General features: G+C 44.6%; 1 protein-coding gene and 1 long non-coding RNA gene across 11 annotated transcripts in view; one reads left to right on the top strand and one right to left on the bottom strand.

Moving 5' to 3' along the window:
- The window catches only part of LOC111869832 (RNA-binding protein Musashi homolog 2), a 389,564-nt gene that overhangs the window by 337,635 nt on the left and 35,334 nt on the right, over window positions 1-16,595 (top strand). The window contains exon 1 of one of the 10 annotated variants that reach the window (XM_023861650.2): window positions 14,735-14,866. The exons of the other annotated variants lie outside the window; for them this stretch is intronic. Coding sequence (XP_023717418.1) covers window positions 14,790-14,866 — 77 coding nt within the window. The 5' untranslated portion in view covers window positions 14,735-14,789. Of the gene's footprint in view, window positions 1-14,734; window positions 14,867-16,595 lie in introns of those variants that run through there. 10 annotated transcript variants of the gene reach the window in all.
- On the bottom strand, window positions 16,312-16,595 carry LOC111869833. The gene is made up of 2 exons (XR_002843745.1): window positions 16,544-16,595; window positions 16,312-16,457 (listed from the first exon to the last, which is right to left on the bottom strand). It is a non-coding gene; the product is annotated as an uncharacterized LOC111869833 (long non-coding RNA).

Here is a 16,595-nt window from a genome sequence, read left to right as displayed (position 1 = left end):
CGGCGCACAGTAATAGACGTACATAAATTGATGCGATTCCCTCTCCCACCCAATCTCTGCCGGTTGACGCTGTTGCAGGCATCTTATCAAGGCTGTACAGTGAAACGAGGAACCTCTGCACCTGCAGTGAGTTGTCAAATGTTCCCGTATAATAATGAAACCATTCTCCATGTGTTTTGCCGGCTGTAACTACATTTTCCGAAGGCACCTATGTTAAATTCGACTGATGTGTCAAAATTTCGTTGGGAATCAACTTGTGTTCTAAATAATTCTTGAGGAATTCGGCGACATCACGTAGAGTAGGCCGCAATCCTCAGTTTGAGAAACGGTACATTGATGCGTTCTTTATGATTTTACAATTGTCACATTCCCAGATGTCAAGACACAGCACTTGAATATTCTGAGAATTTTCTCTGTACCGTGATATCGCATAAAGGATTTCGTAACAAAATAACTGTACGGTCGCATTGTAGGCGAGGACGCGTCCCTGAAGATCTCGCATAATTCGAGACCAAGTTTTGAAACATATAAAATGATTCTTGCCGAATTTGTTGGGATCCTCATTTTTTCAAACTCTGCGTAGAAAATTAAGCTTTAATAATATTTTTATATCCCACAATTTTAAAATTCGTGATCCTGGATAGCGCAGTGTGTATAAGGACTGGCTACGGGCTGGAAGACCGAGGGGTCGGAATTCAAGTGCCGGCTCTAGGGTCCACTCAACCTCCTATCGAACAAGTACCGGGTGCTCTGTCTCTTGGAGTAAAGCGGCCGGGGCGTGAAGCTGAACACATCTCCAGCTAATACCTAGGTCAAGGAAATGATCTATACATCCACTCCCCTATACACATTCATGGTGTAGTGCTTAATTATTTAAGCACATGAACTTTACCCTTTTTTTATTAATTCATATTCGCAGAAAATGCAACCGCACAGCGAATGTATACGTGTGTGGAAACAGTTCGAAGGAGATGACGTCACAGTTCTTCTCGGGGCTTTTTGTGCGTGTGGTACCGAAGGAAAGGCAGCCCTTTGTATAGCCACCGTGTATTTGCGGCGTTGCGGGAGACTCATCTTGTGACCGTATTAATCTTGAATGCTATTTTTAGAACTTCATCAAACTTAACACAATTGGTTTATTCGTGGCAGCAAGAGATGGGAGGTGCACTGCACAGCGAGTGCTCGCACGGTAAGAAGTGAGCTAATATTGGAAGAGGCCCGGTTACAAAGGGTAAGGACCCCAAGGTTCAAACAGACCGCTCTACAGCATTTCGAAATTATCCCAATAAAAGAACATGCGTTGGATCTGAATTTCTGAACAGCGGGGACTTGGAACAGTACGATACTCTGGCTTGTGAGACCGTGGAATGGATATGAGCAACACGCAAGCGATTTGCCAGGAGTGTTCAGTCAGTATAGCGATGATCTGCTGTATGCATAACTGCGAAAATGGGATTCGATTCTTTGCGTAGATTTTTGTTCTTCGCAGCGTCAAGAGAGGCCCTGTGGCCCACCCAGCCACCTACCCAGATGCTGTCGGGGTAAAGTTGTTGAGGTTAAGAATGAGTCATGGTCTACCTCCATCCCATAAGCAGTGCCATAGCTCAGGCGGTTTTTTTTTCCTTGGGACTACAGCCCCAGTGGGCCTAGGCCTACCTCCATGAACTACATTCACTTCGGTTTTTCTAGATCTTACACATACGGTAGGACTCCTTGAGCGAGTGATCAGCTCGTCGCAAGGCCTCTACCCGTACATAAACACAGAAAAACGCACACACAAACTAAACATCCATGCCCTGAGTGGGATTCGAACCCACGATCTCGGCTTCCGAGCGAGCGAAGACAGTGCACGCCTTAGACCGCTCGGCTACCGTGACCGACAGCTCAGGCGGTAAGTCGCCGACTTCCCACCGCACGGCCCGGTTTCGAGCGCGGCTCAGACATGGGATTTGTGGTGGAGGAATTGTTACTAGGGCAGGTTTTCTCCGGGTACTTCGGTTTCCACTGCCAATTCGCATTCCATCAGTTGTTCCACAGTCATCTATCATCCGGGGCTGGTGCAATAGGCCAAACAGTGGCCGCAGTACGAAATGGTCTCGGTCTCACACCACGAGAAAATTACCTCCACAGCCCCCCGTACGTTTTCATGGCGTGGTGCGTAATTGTTTAACTATGCAGATAACTTCAATTTTTTACCTTACAGTAAATTTATAATTTAGTCGGCCTATTTTATTTTTTAAGGGAAATTAATTGTTAAGAAGTTGATAGCACTGCTATTGGTACTCCTGCAAGGAGAATTCCGTGCGTGCAGTGACAAGGTGCCCGAGAGGGCGTTGGGGGTGGCAGTGTTTCTGAACCAAGATAAATGGCGTGGCCGTCATCCGTGGTGCTAATTAATCAATCCACAGCTGCTACCAGGTGTGCCGTGTTGACTGGCTTCGACGCGTGTGATGAATGGTTGTCTAAATCACATTTAGATCAGATGGGTACAGGTGGCGGTCTCTCTTATCCGAACGTATCAATTATGTATATTTTGTCACCCAGGCGTAACATGTTTGTACTTCCGTCAGACTGACTCTCCTAACAGCGATATCACGCACAGCAATGTGTACCCCGTCCATCTCCCTAGCCTCTATTTTAAGCTGGGCTAAACTTTCACTTAACCTCTGAGCTTTCGAAGGAACGCGTTTGTGATGCGTATTGTAGCCACTTTCTGACAGGGACTATGTATTCATTCCTACTCCAAAGAAACTCCGTGGCCAGTAGTCCGCAAGCGAACTATACTGACCGAGCGACCGCCGCTTGTCGTCGAAGTTAGTGCCAACTTTAGCGGATAGAGGGTGTCGCGTGGTCAGCGCAACGGATCCGGAGCTGCTATTTCCTTGAAATAGCTCCTCAGTTATCCTCACGAGGCTAAGTGGACCCCGTTCCAGACCCACTACTTCTCAGAGAATCTGGTGGCGCTGGGAATCGAACCCGGGACCTAGTAAATTACGGTAAAAGGTAAAGCTATAATACTTGTAACGGGCCGTGGAGGTCCGTAAGGTTGTGAGGCGTCGAGGCTTCCGCGTGTTCTAGACAGCCTGCCCACAGATGTCGGTGAGGTGGTCGGCCTTATACACCGGCCGCCCTTTACCCCACAGGAAGGTTCCTGGTACTCATTTGTTAGAGGCTGAGTCGACTCCAGGGCCATAATGTTGTGTGTTCTGTGTGGTGAAATAACATTCTGATTGAAATGTTGGCAAAGAAATCCAATACAAATGTAAGAGCTACGTTTTCAAGGAACAGAACACGGAAGTCAAGTCTGATGACTGCAGTACCAGTTTCTTTCGCTTCTACATCTTTCGTTTAAATTGTCAGGGACTGAAATGAGATTCGGGTTTGAATACGAGATCTATGCTACATGTGTTCGCAGGAAGTTTTCCATGATGGGTTGAAACTTCATGTAGCTGAAACCCTGTTGAGAAGCCGCCATTCGCTTAGCCACTTAAAAATTCCCAAATGTTTTATTGAACCCATAGTTTCATTAAGAGCCCTTCATACACTGGGCCCTTTCCTGAGTCAGATCAATCCACTGCGGGTGTCTCTAGATGTTCTAATTGCCTCGTTTCGAACTCGAGCGTTATAAATTTGAAGATATTTCACGTCTGCTTCTAGGGATATAGTGTTATATGTTTGTGTCGTCTAATATCTCCAGAAACATTGTCAGAAATGTACTTAAAATTTCGTTTTTTTTTTTTCGATATGCACTTCAGTATCGTGACCAAATCGGCAATGTGAAACATTTTGAACACACACAGACGTACAGTTTAAAATGTCATATTAATTAAATTGTTTTTAGACTAATTACGTTGTAGGTTACACCTGTACATACTCTCGTACGTTGAAATTCGTATGTGGGGATATAATCACAAAATCCCAACCACATGCAGCCGCTGTCACGTGACGGGTGGTGTATTAATGCCCACATTGTTTCTGTAATATACTGGCGCATTTAGATAACAGCGAGTGCTCCCTCAAAACGTTATTTTAATGAAGATTCATAGAAGGAATTACACTGAAGCCAGGGTAGACTAAAGATCTGTTGTGCGCAGGTTTCAGTTTGCGAGTTTTAATGGCCTCAGCATCGATACTTCAGAAGTTGCTGTGTGGTGGTTGGAAATGTAGGCTTACTGCTTAAATGTCGTGATGTATGTTAACGGTTTGTTGGTCGACTGCTGGCTGTTCTTGTGTCATAGGGCGCGAGGAGACACTTTGGCGCCTCTAGTTTGCCACCCAACGTAACATCAGAACGTCGCGTCTAGGCGTCTATGACTTTAGGGGGTCCCGACTTCAGACTTCGTCCTGGAGAGCGGCTGTCTTGACCGATACACATTGTAATATTTGTAGGTTATGGTGCCCGTGTAGACTAGTAAAAATGACGTCCCTTTTCTTAATTAAGCATCATGCCATGAATAGCTCCGGCATTATTGACATCGGCACTAGATTGAGGCGAGTGGTCAGCTTAATTCCTCGGCCACTTTACCACCGGGAGAAAGAGCCCCCTGTACCTTTTCGAGACGAGACAGGGTGGTCCCCATAGCCGGTTCAGACGCTGCCTTTGAAGTGTTCCAATGGTTCCTTAAATTAGGCCATCCATATTCTTTTCGGTTCATGATTTGCTAATCATCCTATCGTTCAACGCTGTTATAATCTAAATCCATATAGGTGAGCCCTTCTTCAGAAGCTGCCAGTTGAGCAGATACTCAAGAATCACGCAACATTTTATGAAACCCAGAGTTTCATTACTGTGTTCACGGGTTCCCCCACAACTGCTTATCCTGCACCATATCGATCCAACCCATATCACCCCATCCTATTTCTCTGCGAGCCATTTTAATATTATCCTTCCTCCTACTTCGAGGTTTCACAGTGGTCTGTTAGTTCTGGCTTTGCCGCTACAATCCTATAGGCAATCCTCTTCTCTGCCATGCATGCTACACGCTCTAGTCTTCTGCATCTTCTGTCATAAATTAGCCCGAAAAGAATAAAACGGACGCACATCTCCAAAAATAACCAACAAAATTAGATGACGTATGATACTGGGAATTGCACTCCTGCAGGTTCGGGGTGCAGTACCTGTCAGCTGCATTAACCCCGCCTTTACGCGAAGCTGAAATTGATCGTAATTCATGGTACAGAATTTTGTACATGACATAAAAAATAGAAGGCTCTAATCTATATTTTATTCTATATATTTTTGGATGTTGCAGATACGAAACGAAAGGCTGTGACGTCCGACTGTGTGGTGCAATGTATGTACTGCAGTTGTCTTCTGCAGCAATAGATTTGTATCTGCAATAAACTCGTGTCAGTTAGTTTAACAAATAACTCGTTTGGAAAGTAATGTCTGGTTTCCGCTAGCATTACTTGTCACATACATTACAGGCGTCTGAATCTCGTAAACCTACAGATACGTAACGTTTTATTGTGTTCGTTTTCGTCACATGAATACATTATAAGCAGAAAAATAAACGAAAAAAAATATAGGCGTATATATTTTGTATCTCCTCTGTGCTCTAGTGGTCAGAGTTCCTGGCTACAGATCCAGAGGTCCGGGTTTGATTCCCGGCGCTACCAGATTTTCTGAGAAGTAGTGGCTCTGGAACGGGGTCCACTCAGCCTCGTGAGGATAATTGAGGATCTATTTCAAGGAAATAGCGGCTCCGGTCTAGAAAACCGAAATTAATGGCCGTGGGGATTCGTTGCGCCGACCACGCGACACTCTCTATCCGCTAAAGCTCGCACTAACTTCGCCGACAAGCGGCGGTCGCGCGGTCGGTATAGTTCGCTTGCAGACTAAAACTACGGAGATTAGTTTCCATATTTTAGTTGTTGAGGACATGATCACTTCCTGGAGATAGTAAATTTACGTATTTCAAGTTGCGTAGTTGCCCATGAATCTTCATAGTTTTCCCACGTTTAATGAAAGCAGACAATAGTATAATAATTTTTTGAGTATCTTTTGCTTTATGTGTTTAATCTACTTTACCTGCTAATCTGCTTTGATAAGTTTATATGCGATTGTCAGTCGACGTTGCGGAAGATATATTCAAAGCAGCACACTTCCCCGGGGTGTTTCTGTTTTCTCGCTGGCAATAATATTGTTACGTAGTACGTGTACGCACGAATATGGATGCTCTGTGTGGTTAAGAACATGGACAAAAGATGGCAGCAGTCAACGGCAGTGTGAGGTATCCATGCTTCACTCGGTATTGCAGTCTCGACCTGTACCGAAAGAAGTTACGCAGTCAGTTGCATATTCGTGATTTCAAAAATGTCCCTCAGGGGTGGTTTAGTGGAGGAGTTTTTTGTGGAAACTGTAGTGAGAAAGTGTCGAAATATCCCACTGAATTTTTTAACGGATATTTCACTGGTATGACATAAATGTGGAGTTTTGAAGATATTTGAAAGCCATTGTATGAAATGGATATTTTATTGCCATACTGAACTATATATACGTCCCATCATCCTGTAGCATTCCAGGCGAGTATTTGCAAGCTACAGCACACAGTAATTCCGCAAATTATCCGAATATTTCGGTAGGTATCTGTTAGCTGAGCTGAAATTGTACTTTGCTTCGGGCAAGTGCTGAAAGAGCGTCTTAAAATACATTAAGGATTTACCTTCCTGGCGTCTGTCGTCACCTTGAAAACAAACTATGGAAACTAACTCGAAGCCAGACGGAATCACACGATGACTCAGTCGATGAAAACGTGGGGACCTGAAACCACGGACTTAGAACTTCTTGCTGTTTAGGACCCGAGGTAGTTCAATGGGTGTGGAGGACGGGTTGAACGCCCGGGGTTTGATTCCCGGCAGGGGTAAGATATTTTGCTCCTTTCCATTGCGTCCAGACCAACTCTAGAGCCCTCCAGCCACCTCAAATATATACCGGGCTCTTTTCCTCGGCGATAATGTGGCCGAGGCGTGAAGCTCACCGCCTACCTCTTACACCTCCGTTCCTCCATACGTCTTCATGGCGTGCTTCTTAATGAATAATGCTTGGGGTCAACTTTGCCTTGCTTGTTGATATTTGGACCATGTGGTGTTGGTAAATCACGGAATAGCGGGATGCTATGGCGTATAAGTCAGTTGCGGAACTATGACTCTGTAAACAACGACCGTTTCTGGGAAACGGCTCGGTGAACGCGTTCCCGCTGTAACAAATACGCACGCGACAATAGGGTTACAGTTGGAAACTGGTTTTCTGCATTGTCCCTGCCGAAATGTTATTAACAAGGGACAGAGTCAGTTGTTAGGCAGTTCTGCGCTGGCGACTGTGAAGATAGGACCTGAGGGCGTGAAGCTGAAGAATCTCCATTGTTAGCAGCCGTTGCCATGAAACGGCTGGTGAAGACACAGCAGGCTCCAAAATGCTTAACGGGTGCTGTGGTGATTTGTGAATTAGGAGATAACGGTGGCGCTGTAATTACTTGTACTTGCCTGCCGTGTGTATAAGTGTTCAATAAATCTATTCACCAATCCAAACTCCGTTTATAGCCACACGAGACAACACGGAATGCTTCAGAAGACAGTGTGTCACGTCATTTCCGCAGGAATTTGGGTGAAACGTACCTGATGTTGCATTGGCCCTGCTTGGGGTGTTAGGCGTAGGGGCTTAAAATCATTTGCTGTGAAATATTTTGCAGAATGGAACATCAGTTCAGATGGGGTATGTGGGGAATGCATACGGAATTTTTCGAAGAATCCTTTTGGAAAGCGCCGACTTAGTACACCGAGGTGAGCTGGGAAGTAGGTTGTGAGAACGGACGGGTTTGGCTCGGTATCATTTCCGATCTCCAGGTCTGGTGGTGGTAAACTTCGCCTTCCCTTGCCAGACTCTTCATTAATTATTTTAACTACTACCCACATCGGTATCTGCAAAGTCAGCTGATTACTTTCGTGAAATTTAATGGTGTTTCATGACGGGAATTGAGTCAGAACTACAGCACATACTTTTGTGCGTCCAAATTTAGCTCATAAATTCTTCGGACGACCTTGAATGTACTTTTAAGAGTAGATGTAAAGAATAATTTTACATTTGCCTTTAACGCGTATAGTTTTAATGGGTCATATACCTTCGCTATGATATAATTTCATGTTCTTGGCTTGTAGAACATCGATGTTTTGTCTTTCGCACATATTTCATTAATTCTGTCCGTGTGAGTTCACTTAAATGGGGGGGGGCATTTGGGTGGAGAGCCGTTGCTGGCTTTTACTGTACGTTCTCTCTTGCAGAATTAACGATTATTTTGCTGCCTTGACGTCACAGCTTCACCGTCCAGCATCATTTCCACTAGGGAAACCGAGTTCTTGTTTCATTTCCTACCACAGATTTTGAACATCCCGACCTGTGTACATTGAAATATAAACGCGTTGCGTGCTTTTTAAAAATATTGTTTTGTTTCGATTGTAAAGCTGACCACAATGCGACGAGCTTATATTTAAGTGTATATTTATTGCTTTTGGCGGCCATTATAATTGTTCCTTGTAATCTCTGTGGCCCCATATAATAGCTCGAAATAATTTCTTCTTAAAGAGTTAAAAAGGAAACCGTTACGTTCTTTTGTCTGTATGTCTGTCATCTAGTATCAGCGCCTGTACCGTTGGGTAGCTTTTCCTCAAATTCGATATGGGACGATTTATCTGAAAGTCGGAAAATTCCGATCTCTCAGCCATATTGCTCCGTAATAAAGCCTGATTCACAAATTGACATTTTCATGTACCCCGTAATTGGTTACAGAGGTTCTTTGGCATGTCTACTGAAAGCCAGAACTGTGACGCCAGCAGAGAGCCGTTGCTAGGGAGCGGCTCAGTAGCCATTACATGAGACCCGCGCAACGGTAGAAGTTCTGTCCACTTGGTGCCGAGGCTGTATAACGAGGACCAGCTGCCATTACCAGTCAGTCCGCGATTTGCACATGGCATTCAAAATTCCATACGTATGTGATTACATAACAAAATTATGCAGGCAACAAGCAGGAGTCATACAAAATCATGATAATGAGACTGTTCGCATTATTGGTCAAGGTGAAGCCCGACATAGAAAGTATAAGAGGCTTAAACTTGGTGGCGGTCAGGCATATGACCGTTCAAGTGACTAGACTGCCGTGGTAGCAAATAATACTAGAAATAGGGCATAATCTGCTGTACAAAGCCTGAACTGACAGAGGCCTTGTATATATTGCACATAGAAATAGGAATTAAGACTAGAATTAAATTGTTAATATATGTCAATACTGACAGTGGACTGACTAGGACTGACAAATGACAGACCCGACCTCTTGTCAGAGAGGTCGCCCCAAATAGACAGGACAGCAACTTTCACAAAGAAGATGGGGCTCGACACCAAGACAGACAGACTGACCGTCAGTTGCAACATGACTTTGACTTTGATTACCAGTCAGTCGAGACAGTGTCTGCAGGCGGGCAGTCGGTTGAGAGTTTGCAGTAGCTGAGGGTGGGGAGAGTTCGCAAACCCAGAGGAAGGAGAACGTACGTCGTTGGAAGCCGCTACCAGGCAACAGCTAGTGGAGGCTGAGAATAGTTATGTGTGCTACAGTACAGTGTTCTTAGATTGTAACTCTGTGTTAATGCTCGCGGGTTCGATTCCCGATGGGGTCATTGAGTTCTTCAATTGACCTAATCCTTCCAGCCGCACTATGGCCCTGGGGTCGACTCAGCCTCTAACAGAAATGGGTACCAGGAATCTTCCTGGGGGTAAAGGGCGGCCGGCGCGTAAAGCTGACAACCTCACCGCCATCTGAGAGCCTCGTAGTCACACAACCCTATGGGCCTCCACGGCATCTTGCGTTAAGAATGTTTGACACCTTAATGAGAAATACATTTGTAGAGTATTATGTATACTGCAAAACGTGAGACATAGCTACAGAGTCTCGGATTTTATGTTTTACCGGTTGAGAACCACCGCTTCAGACGACGGAAACCCCAAGCTTTGTACTGCAGTATATAGTGGGAGGGGGCTGTTCGTTGAAGGAAACCTTACTTATTTCTGAAAGTTGCGTAACAGCTTTGTATATGAGATTTGCATTTCCAAGGGTTCGTATGATCCGTAAGGAAGGCTTTTGGAAAGAAACCTTTGGTCTGTTGCAAATTGCGAAGAGAGGGAAGTCTGCCATTCTGCCCTGCTGACGCCGCGTTGGCTTCCCGTTGAAGCTTATGACGAACCCATTTCCTTTCACACGTTGCACTCCTCGAGTCCGACAAGGATTGTTGTAGAGAACAAGAAAACCCTTTTTATGGACAGGGGCTGGAAATGGGCACGTTTTTCAGTTTCACTGATTTTCTCATCCGATCTTTTTAAAAAGAGAAGTTTCAGTTGTCCCTAATTTCTTTATATCTCCACCGCAGCCCTGCGAGTCGTAGGCGGCGAAAGGGGAACCCAGTGCCTGGGGGTATAACTGGGCCATCCTGTTCCTGCAGAATATAAGTACGGGCACATGACCCTCCCAGTTTGGGGGAGTCTCGAATCTGAGACAGTAAATGTGGTCATGAGTCCCCTGAGACTTGGACTCATAACTACAAACCCGTTACTTGAAAATGGATTTACATGTCATAATATTAAAAAGTGTTATATATTCTCAGTAACGGAAAGTATGTGGGATGTGCAGTCACTGTTTTAAATGCCCAAAAGTCGTGTGGACTCAGCTGTCAGTTCAGAAACTGACGGTTTTTGATGATTTGGTAGTGTCAGAATAAAATATATTCCAGTGTAGCGTGATGATAAAATCATCACCTGGGGCCACCTGGTCAATTAGACGCTTTAATCACAAATTTACGCAAGTGCATTCGCTTGATTGTTTTCCTGGGACACTCACACGCGTGCACTCTCATGCACCACTGGTCACGGGGTTTTCCTGCAAGAGTTGGTATGCGTTGGTCCGGAGAGGTTCCAACGCTTCTGTTCCATTGGTTGCCAGCCTTTTAATGCATCAAACTTTCATTATGCGGCGCCATAGCAATGAATAATAGGAGAAAGGTTTTCTTGCTTGTCTGGTCTCAACGAATATGACACTTCCACGAACCTCTGACTTGCTTGACGGGTGACGGAAGTAGGTAGGCTAGTTCACAGTTCCCTTTACCTTCTTCTCAGATGTCAGCAGCCCAAATGCCGATGAAAACAAACACTAGTAGTCCCTACGGAAAAGCGTTCTTGTCTGTTCAAACGAGATTTTGTATCTTTTTCATTTTTAACTTGAATTGTATGATAGCAGTTCATTGTCTACCAGTCACGGTAGCCGAGCGGTCCAAGCCATATACTGTCTTCGCTCGCTCGGAAACCGGGATCGTGGGTTCGAATCCCACCCAAGGCATTCTTGTTTGGTGTGTGTATGCGTTTATTCTGTGTTTGTGTTGTCCTGTGTTTAGGTAGAGACCTAGCTACGAGCTGATCACCCGTCCAAGCAGTCCTGCCGTCTGTAAAAATGATCATGAGACTGAGAAATCAGGCCTTTGCTCCAAATTGGGAGCGAGAGAAAAAATTGTCTGTTTCTTGTAATGCAGTAATTTTCGTATACAAGTTTAGAGGCTGTAGTTCAGAGAGGCGTTACACCGAACATTGGGATCTGAAAGCACAGAAATGCCACAGTATAGGCCTGTGTTTGCACACGAGGATATACTGTGCAGACGCTAATAAAAGTGTCAGAAACCACTGAAATTCATCTTATAAAGTGAAAAACTTGACAAGAAAAAAGCTTGAAGGTAAGAAAATGCTACGTAGACATAGGTTTTGGAAGCGAAAAGGAAAGTCTCTTTTCCGAAACCAAGGGTCGGTTACACATTCACTCTCATGAGTCAACGTTTCCCATCTTGTGGCCCTAACCCAGTCGATAACAGATTGCCCTTGATCTACGCCTTACTGCGATGCACTTCATTACGGACCTACGCAAGCGCATCTTGTAGCTCTTTAATTAATAGTTGCACACATAGCGATGTATTCCTCGTCGCTTAGTGGGACAGGGGCGCCAAGTTTGAGCCTGCTGGCCGAAAATTGCCCCCGAAAGTGAACATGAGCTTCTGTCTCTCTAACATTCCATCGATTATGTGCTTCATGTTGAAAAACTTTCTTCGCTTTATGGCGTGTAAACCTGTTTGCTAAGCAGCGACCGTTGCAAGGTAACGCCCGCAGCATACAAGCACGCAACAATAGAATCGTGTTTTCTGTTGCTCCTTGCCGAGGGGTTATAAGCGGGAAAAAGTGTAGAGCTTCTACTCCCGTATGGAGGCGGACCGAATACCTCCACTGAAGCCATGCGAGTTGTAGGAGAAGACGAAAGGGGAAGTCTCGAATTTTAAGACAGTAAAATATGGTCACGAGTCACACGGGACTTGTACCTGAAAATGACTGCGCTGGTAAGGGCCAGCAGCAATTGTAAACGACAGACCCGTCCTCTTGTCAGAGAGACCCACATCAACAAACCCGCCACTGTCTGACAGTAATAAAAATGTGGTCGTAAGTCCCAGGTAGCTGCTTTATTCCGAGACCGACTGGCCGACTGACCGTCGGTCGTAATACATATAAGACTCAGACTCAACTTAGATCAACATTTGACGAAAGGTTAAGCATATTCATATTAGACAAACCCATCTTTTCAGATAGGATGTTATATAAGGACTGTGATCTTAAGGGCTCAGTTAAAAAGTCTCTGGTCGTGAGTCTCAATGGGCTTGGTGCCAAGACGAACTGATTGGCGTTAAACCGCCAGTTGTAAAGTAACCTTGACTTTGAGCTTAGTTCAGTTGTGAGATTGTGGCCAGCCGGGAATGGTATAAGCTGAGAAATCTCCACTGTTAGAAACCGTTTCCGGGAATCGATTAATGAAGACACGTCTGGCTGGAAAAGACTTAGCGTATGCTGTAGTAATTTGTAAAGTTTGGATATTGGCAGTCACGAGTCGTGTGTATAAGTGGTCAGTAAATCCACTCCAAACCCCGTCTGTAGTCACTTAAACGCGTGACAGCATGAATACATCCTGTACACTGGATATGCTTGCTGATAGGGCTGTTTAGATTTCACTATGCAGTTCTGAGGTTCGAGGCTGATAGGGCACTGTTGATACATATTGGCAGTTCTACCGCCTGTCCGATGAGATATAACTATCCCGAACGGAGCCTGGTCTGATATCCATCATCTTGGATATAACTTCGTGTAGGCTGGTGAAACTCAGCCGACGTTTCGGCGGAATATATCGCACTACTTGCTGCCTGCTTAATGGTGTTTTATCGCTGATTTACTCTTCGATTCTGATTATGGAAACGATATAAAGTCTGCGAAATGTCGTTTGACTTACCGGACTGCATTATTGTCCATAGAATCAGTTTATTTTAGTTTTAATTGGTGGAATTCGAACCTGAAACCTGTGATCATTGAACAGTGGTGGCGCGTTCGGAATGTTCGAAACAGAATCCTCCAATATAATATTCTCTTCTAAGCTTTACTTCACTGGCAACCACAGACATCGCTGCCGTCGGTAGGTTTATAACAGGTAGGTAGGTATGTAGGGATTTTTTATTGCTAGTGGGGTGGGACTAAGTCCCTTGTACTGCGGCCACTTCTGGCCTATTGTACCAGCCCCAGATGATAGGTGAGGGTGATTGTGGAGCAATTGGTGGAATGAAGATTGGCAGGGGAAACCGAAGTACTCTGAGAAAACCTGCCCCAGCGTCATTTTGTCCACCACAAATCCCACTTGGTCGAACCCGGGTCGCCGCGGTGGGAAGCCAGCTTGGGCTATGGCGCGGCCGCAGGTAGGTAGGTGAGGGGGCGGAACAGATACGTAGATTGACGGACGGACCGATGGACAACCAGAAGTTTCTGCAGGGTGGGCGAACGAGGGGTCGGTGTTCGAGTCCCAGTAGGGTCAAGAATTTTCTCCACGTCCAGACCGGCTCTGGGGCCCGCCAGCCTCCGATCCAGTGGATACCATGGGCACTTTGCCCGGTGATAAAGCAACCTGGGCGTGAAGCTAATCATTTACATCCAAATAGTGCAGAGGACAAGAAAATATGTATCTATACATCCAGCCCCCCATACGCCTTTATGGCGTAGCTCTTTATTAGGTAAGCACAGGGACAACTTTACCTTTCAACTTAACTTCCAATGGCATAGTCGCTTGTCCAACATGCCAGCGCATACAGCGTTCAGCCCTTATTCTACGCATAAAGTGACGCTTGAAATGTAATGTTAATGAGACATCTGGTGGTGAATCTGAAGACAGTTGATGCATATCGGAGTTATTGCGGGGAGGGCAGCTTTCATTTTGCATAGTTTCCGGTTCACGCGGATTACCTCGTTGAGGTTCAGAAGTACTGTGAATGTTAGTGATGGGTAGTTGTGTTTCATGACGTAATATGTTTCGTAGGAGTGCATGTGAGGCAATCAAGAAACATTTCCGATACGAAAATAAACTTCCATTTCTATTCCTTCGAGAGTATATGTCTTCAGATTAATTCTATTGTATGCAGTTTCAGAGGCGGTTTGAAATCGAATTTGGGCTTTGCGAGATAATTAACACCATGATGAATTCGTTATGATGTTCGAGACACGATTGCGTTTTATATATGCTAAATAGATGGCTCTCGCTCTCGCGGGAACCGTTCGCAGTTCATTCGTGCACTCTAGCGGATTTTGAAGCAACTTCTGCAAAAACCACACCGTTCTCAGTTTAATGCTGCTTAAAGTGAAATCTGTGGTAGTGAATAGATTGTAATTCTGTAAATTCTGGTTCATGACTATGATTGAATCTTGTTGGTTTATGAAGACAGCGTTTATCGTAAATACATTGGGCCCACAATATCACTTAAGGTAAATGAATGATTTCACTTTTAGATGCACTCTATAACATATCCGAGGCAGAAATATAGGGTAGGCATCCTTACAGAACACAAGCGCTCCTTGCTCAAATTTGTTTATTTTTCATTAATTTTACACGTTATATTTTTACTTGGATATTCTATAACATAATTATCTTACGATAATTTTGACCGCTTTAAAATTTAATGAAAGAATTACACAGGTTTTGGACTTTGTCCATCGTCATGTATTGTAGAAACTAGAAAACAGCGTTTCGAAAACTGGATCTGTATTCTACAAACTAGAACGCAACGTTTCGGATACTGCATCTGTTTCCGTCCTCAGGTGAGGAGCGGTAGACACCTACTTTGTTGGGTTTCTTAGAAGGTGATTGATGTTAGCTTTTTCTAACCTCAATCACTGATTGAGGTTAGCTCTTTCTGAGGCACCCAACTGAGTAGGTGCTTTCCCCTCCTCACCTTAGGACGGAAACAGATGCAGTTTCCGAGCCGTTGTGTTTTTGTGGTTTCTAGAGTGCCGGGCAATGGACAGTCCAAAAACCCAATAATTCTGGGTATTATAATACCATCGTCAGAGCCCTTTAGAAACCAATACAAATGGAAGTATTACGCGAAGAAAATGAAGCATGTTTCAGAACATTGCAATTTTGCTGGGCCAGCATGCGACACCAGTCGCAATTGGGATCTTAAAGTGCTGTTTGTGGGCGCAATTATTTGGGTTCTTTTCTCTGCTCATGTTAGCAGTAAAGGGCAACAGTGTTTGATCTGGAGCACGTGTGTGCACATCACTGTTGCACTGCATGGGTAGGAAGTTCTGTCTTCTGGGAAATATTTGCAGGCGTTTCGAGAGAATATACTGCCTTCATCTTCAGATGTCAGTAAACTTTTTCCACACTGAGCGACATAATATCCCAGAACAGCATACCCGTCACTGGTATACTTCAGTTTGTGGTTTTACCGATCACGATTTTGCGCAGTCATGGCCGGTTTGTCATAAGTCTGTGGTGGTTTCATGGACACATCGTAACAGTAAGTGTGAATGTAGGATTGGAGGCTCTCACGGCTGTGACTGCTGCTTGCGTGGCGTGCACATACCATGAAAATGGAAGCAGTATATTTCATCGAAACCCTTATTAGCTTCTAGCAGACTGCATAGCGTCGCATCCCAGAAGTTATAAATCTTCAACAGCTGTCCAATGTTCAGCTTTGTCTGTCTTCACTTATCAATATAACCTCCGTCGAGTGTAACAAAGTATATTCTTGTCACTATTTTTTACATTTGCCTTACATGTTTCGGCTCACAAAGAGCCATCATCAGAGGCACCCACCACAAAACATAAAACCACTTGCACTGCTCAGCAATCACAATATACAGTTTTTTGTGGAAGATGTTACACATATCAGAGCGTAAAACACAACAACATCCAGTATCCTGCGTGCAGGTGTCCCAATAGCTTTTAAAAAATCACCCAGCAAAGCGAGTCGTTAATTAAAATTAAATTTAAAACCGTCCAAGTAAAATATTCAGGTTCCTTTTAGTGGATAGTCCCAATGGGGGAGGCGTCAGCACGGGGTTCCGTGGGCTGCAAAGATATTGCATTAAGTTAGGTTATATCTATTATCGTATATTTAACGTTGAATATTAAATGATGTTTGATGCTGGCCTTACCTTGTGGTCGGCTGTGTCCGACACGTAGTGTATAGTGTAGTGCTGTGGAGAG

The sequence above is a fragment of the Cryptotermes secundus genome, unplaced genomic scaffold (assembly GCF_002891405.2).
Source record: "Cryptotermes secundus unplaced genomic scaffold, Csec_1.0 scaffold286, whole genome shotgun sequence".
Taxonomy (NCBI): Eukaryota; Metazoa; Arthropoda; class Insecta; order Blattodea; family Kalotermitidae; genus Cryptotermes; species Cryptotermes secundus.
The sequence above is the reverse complement of the archived record's forward strand: the minus strand, read 5'-3'. Positions and strand labels throughout refer to the sequence as shown.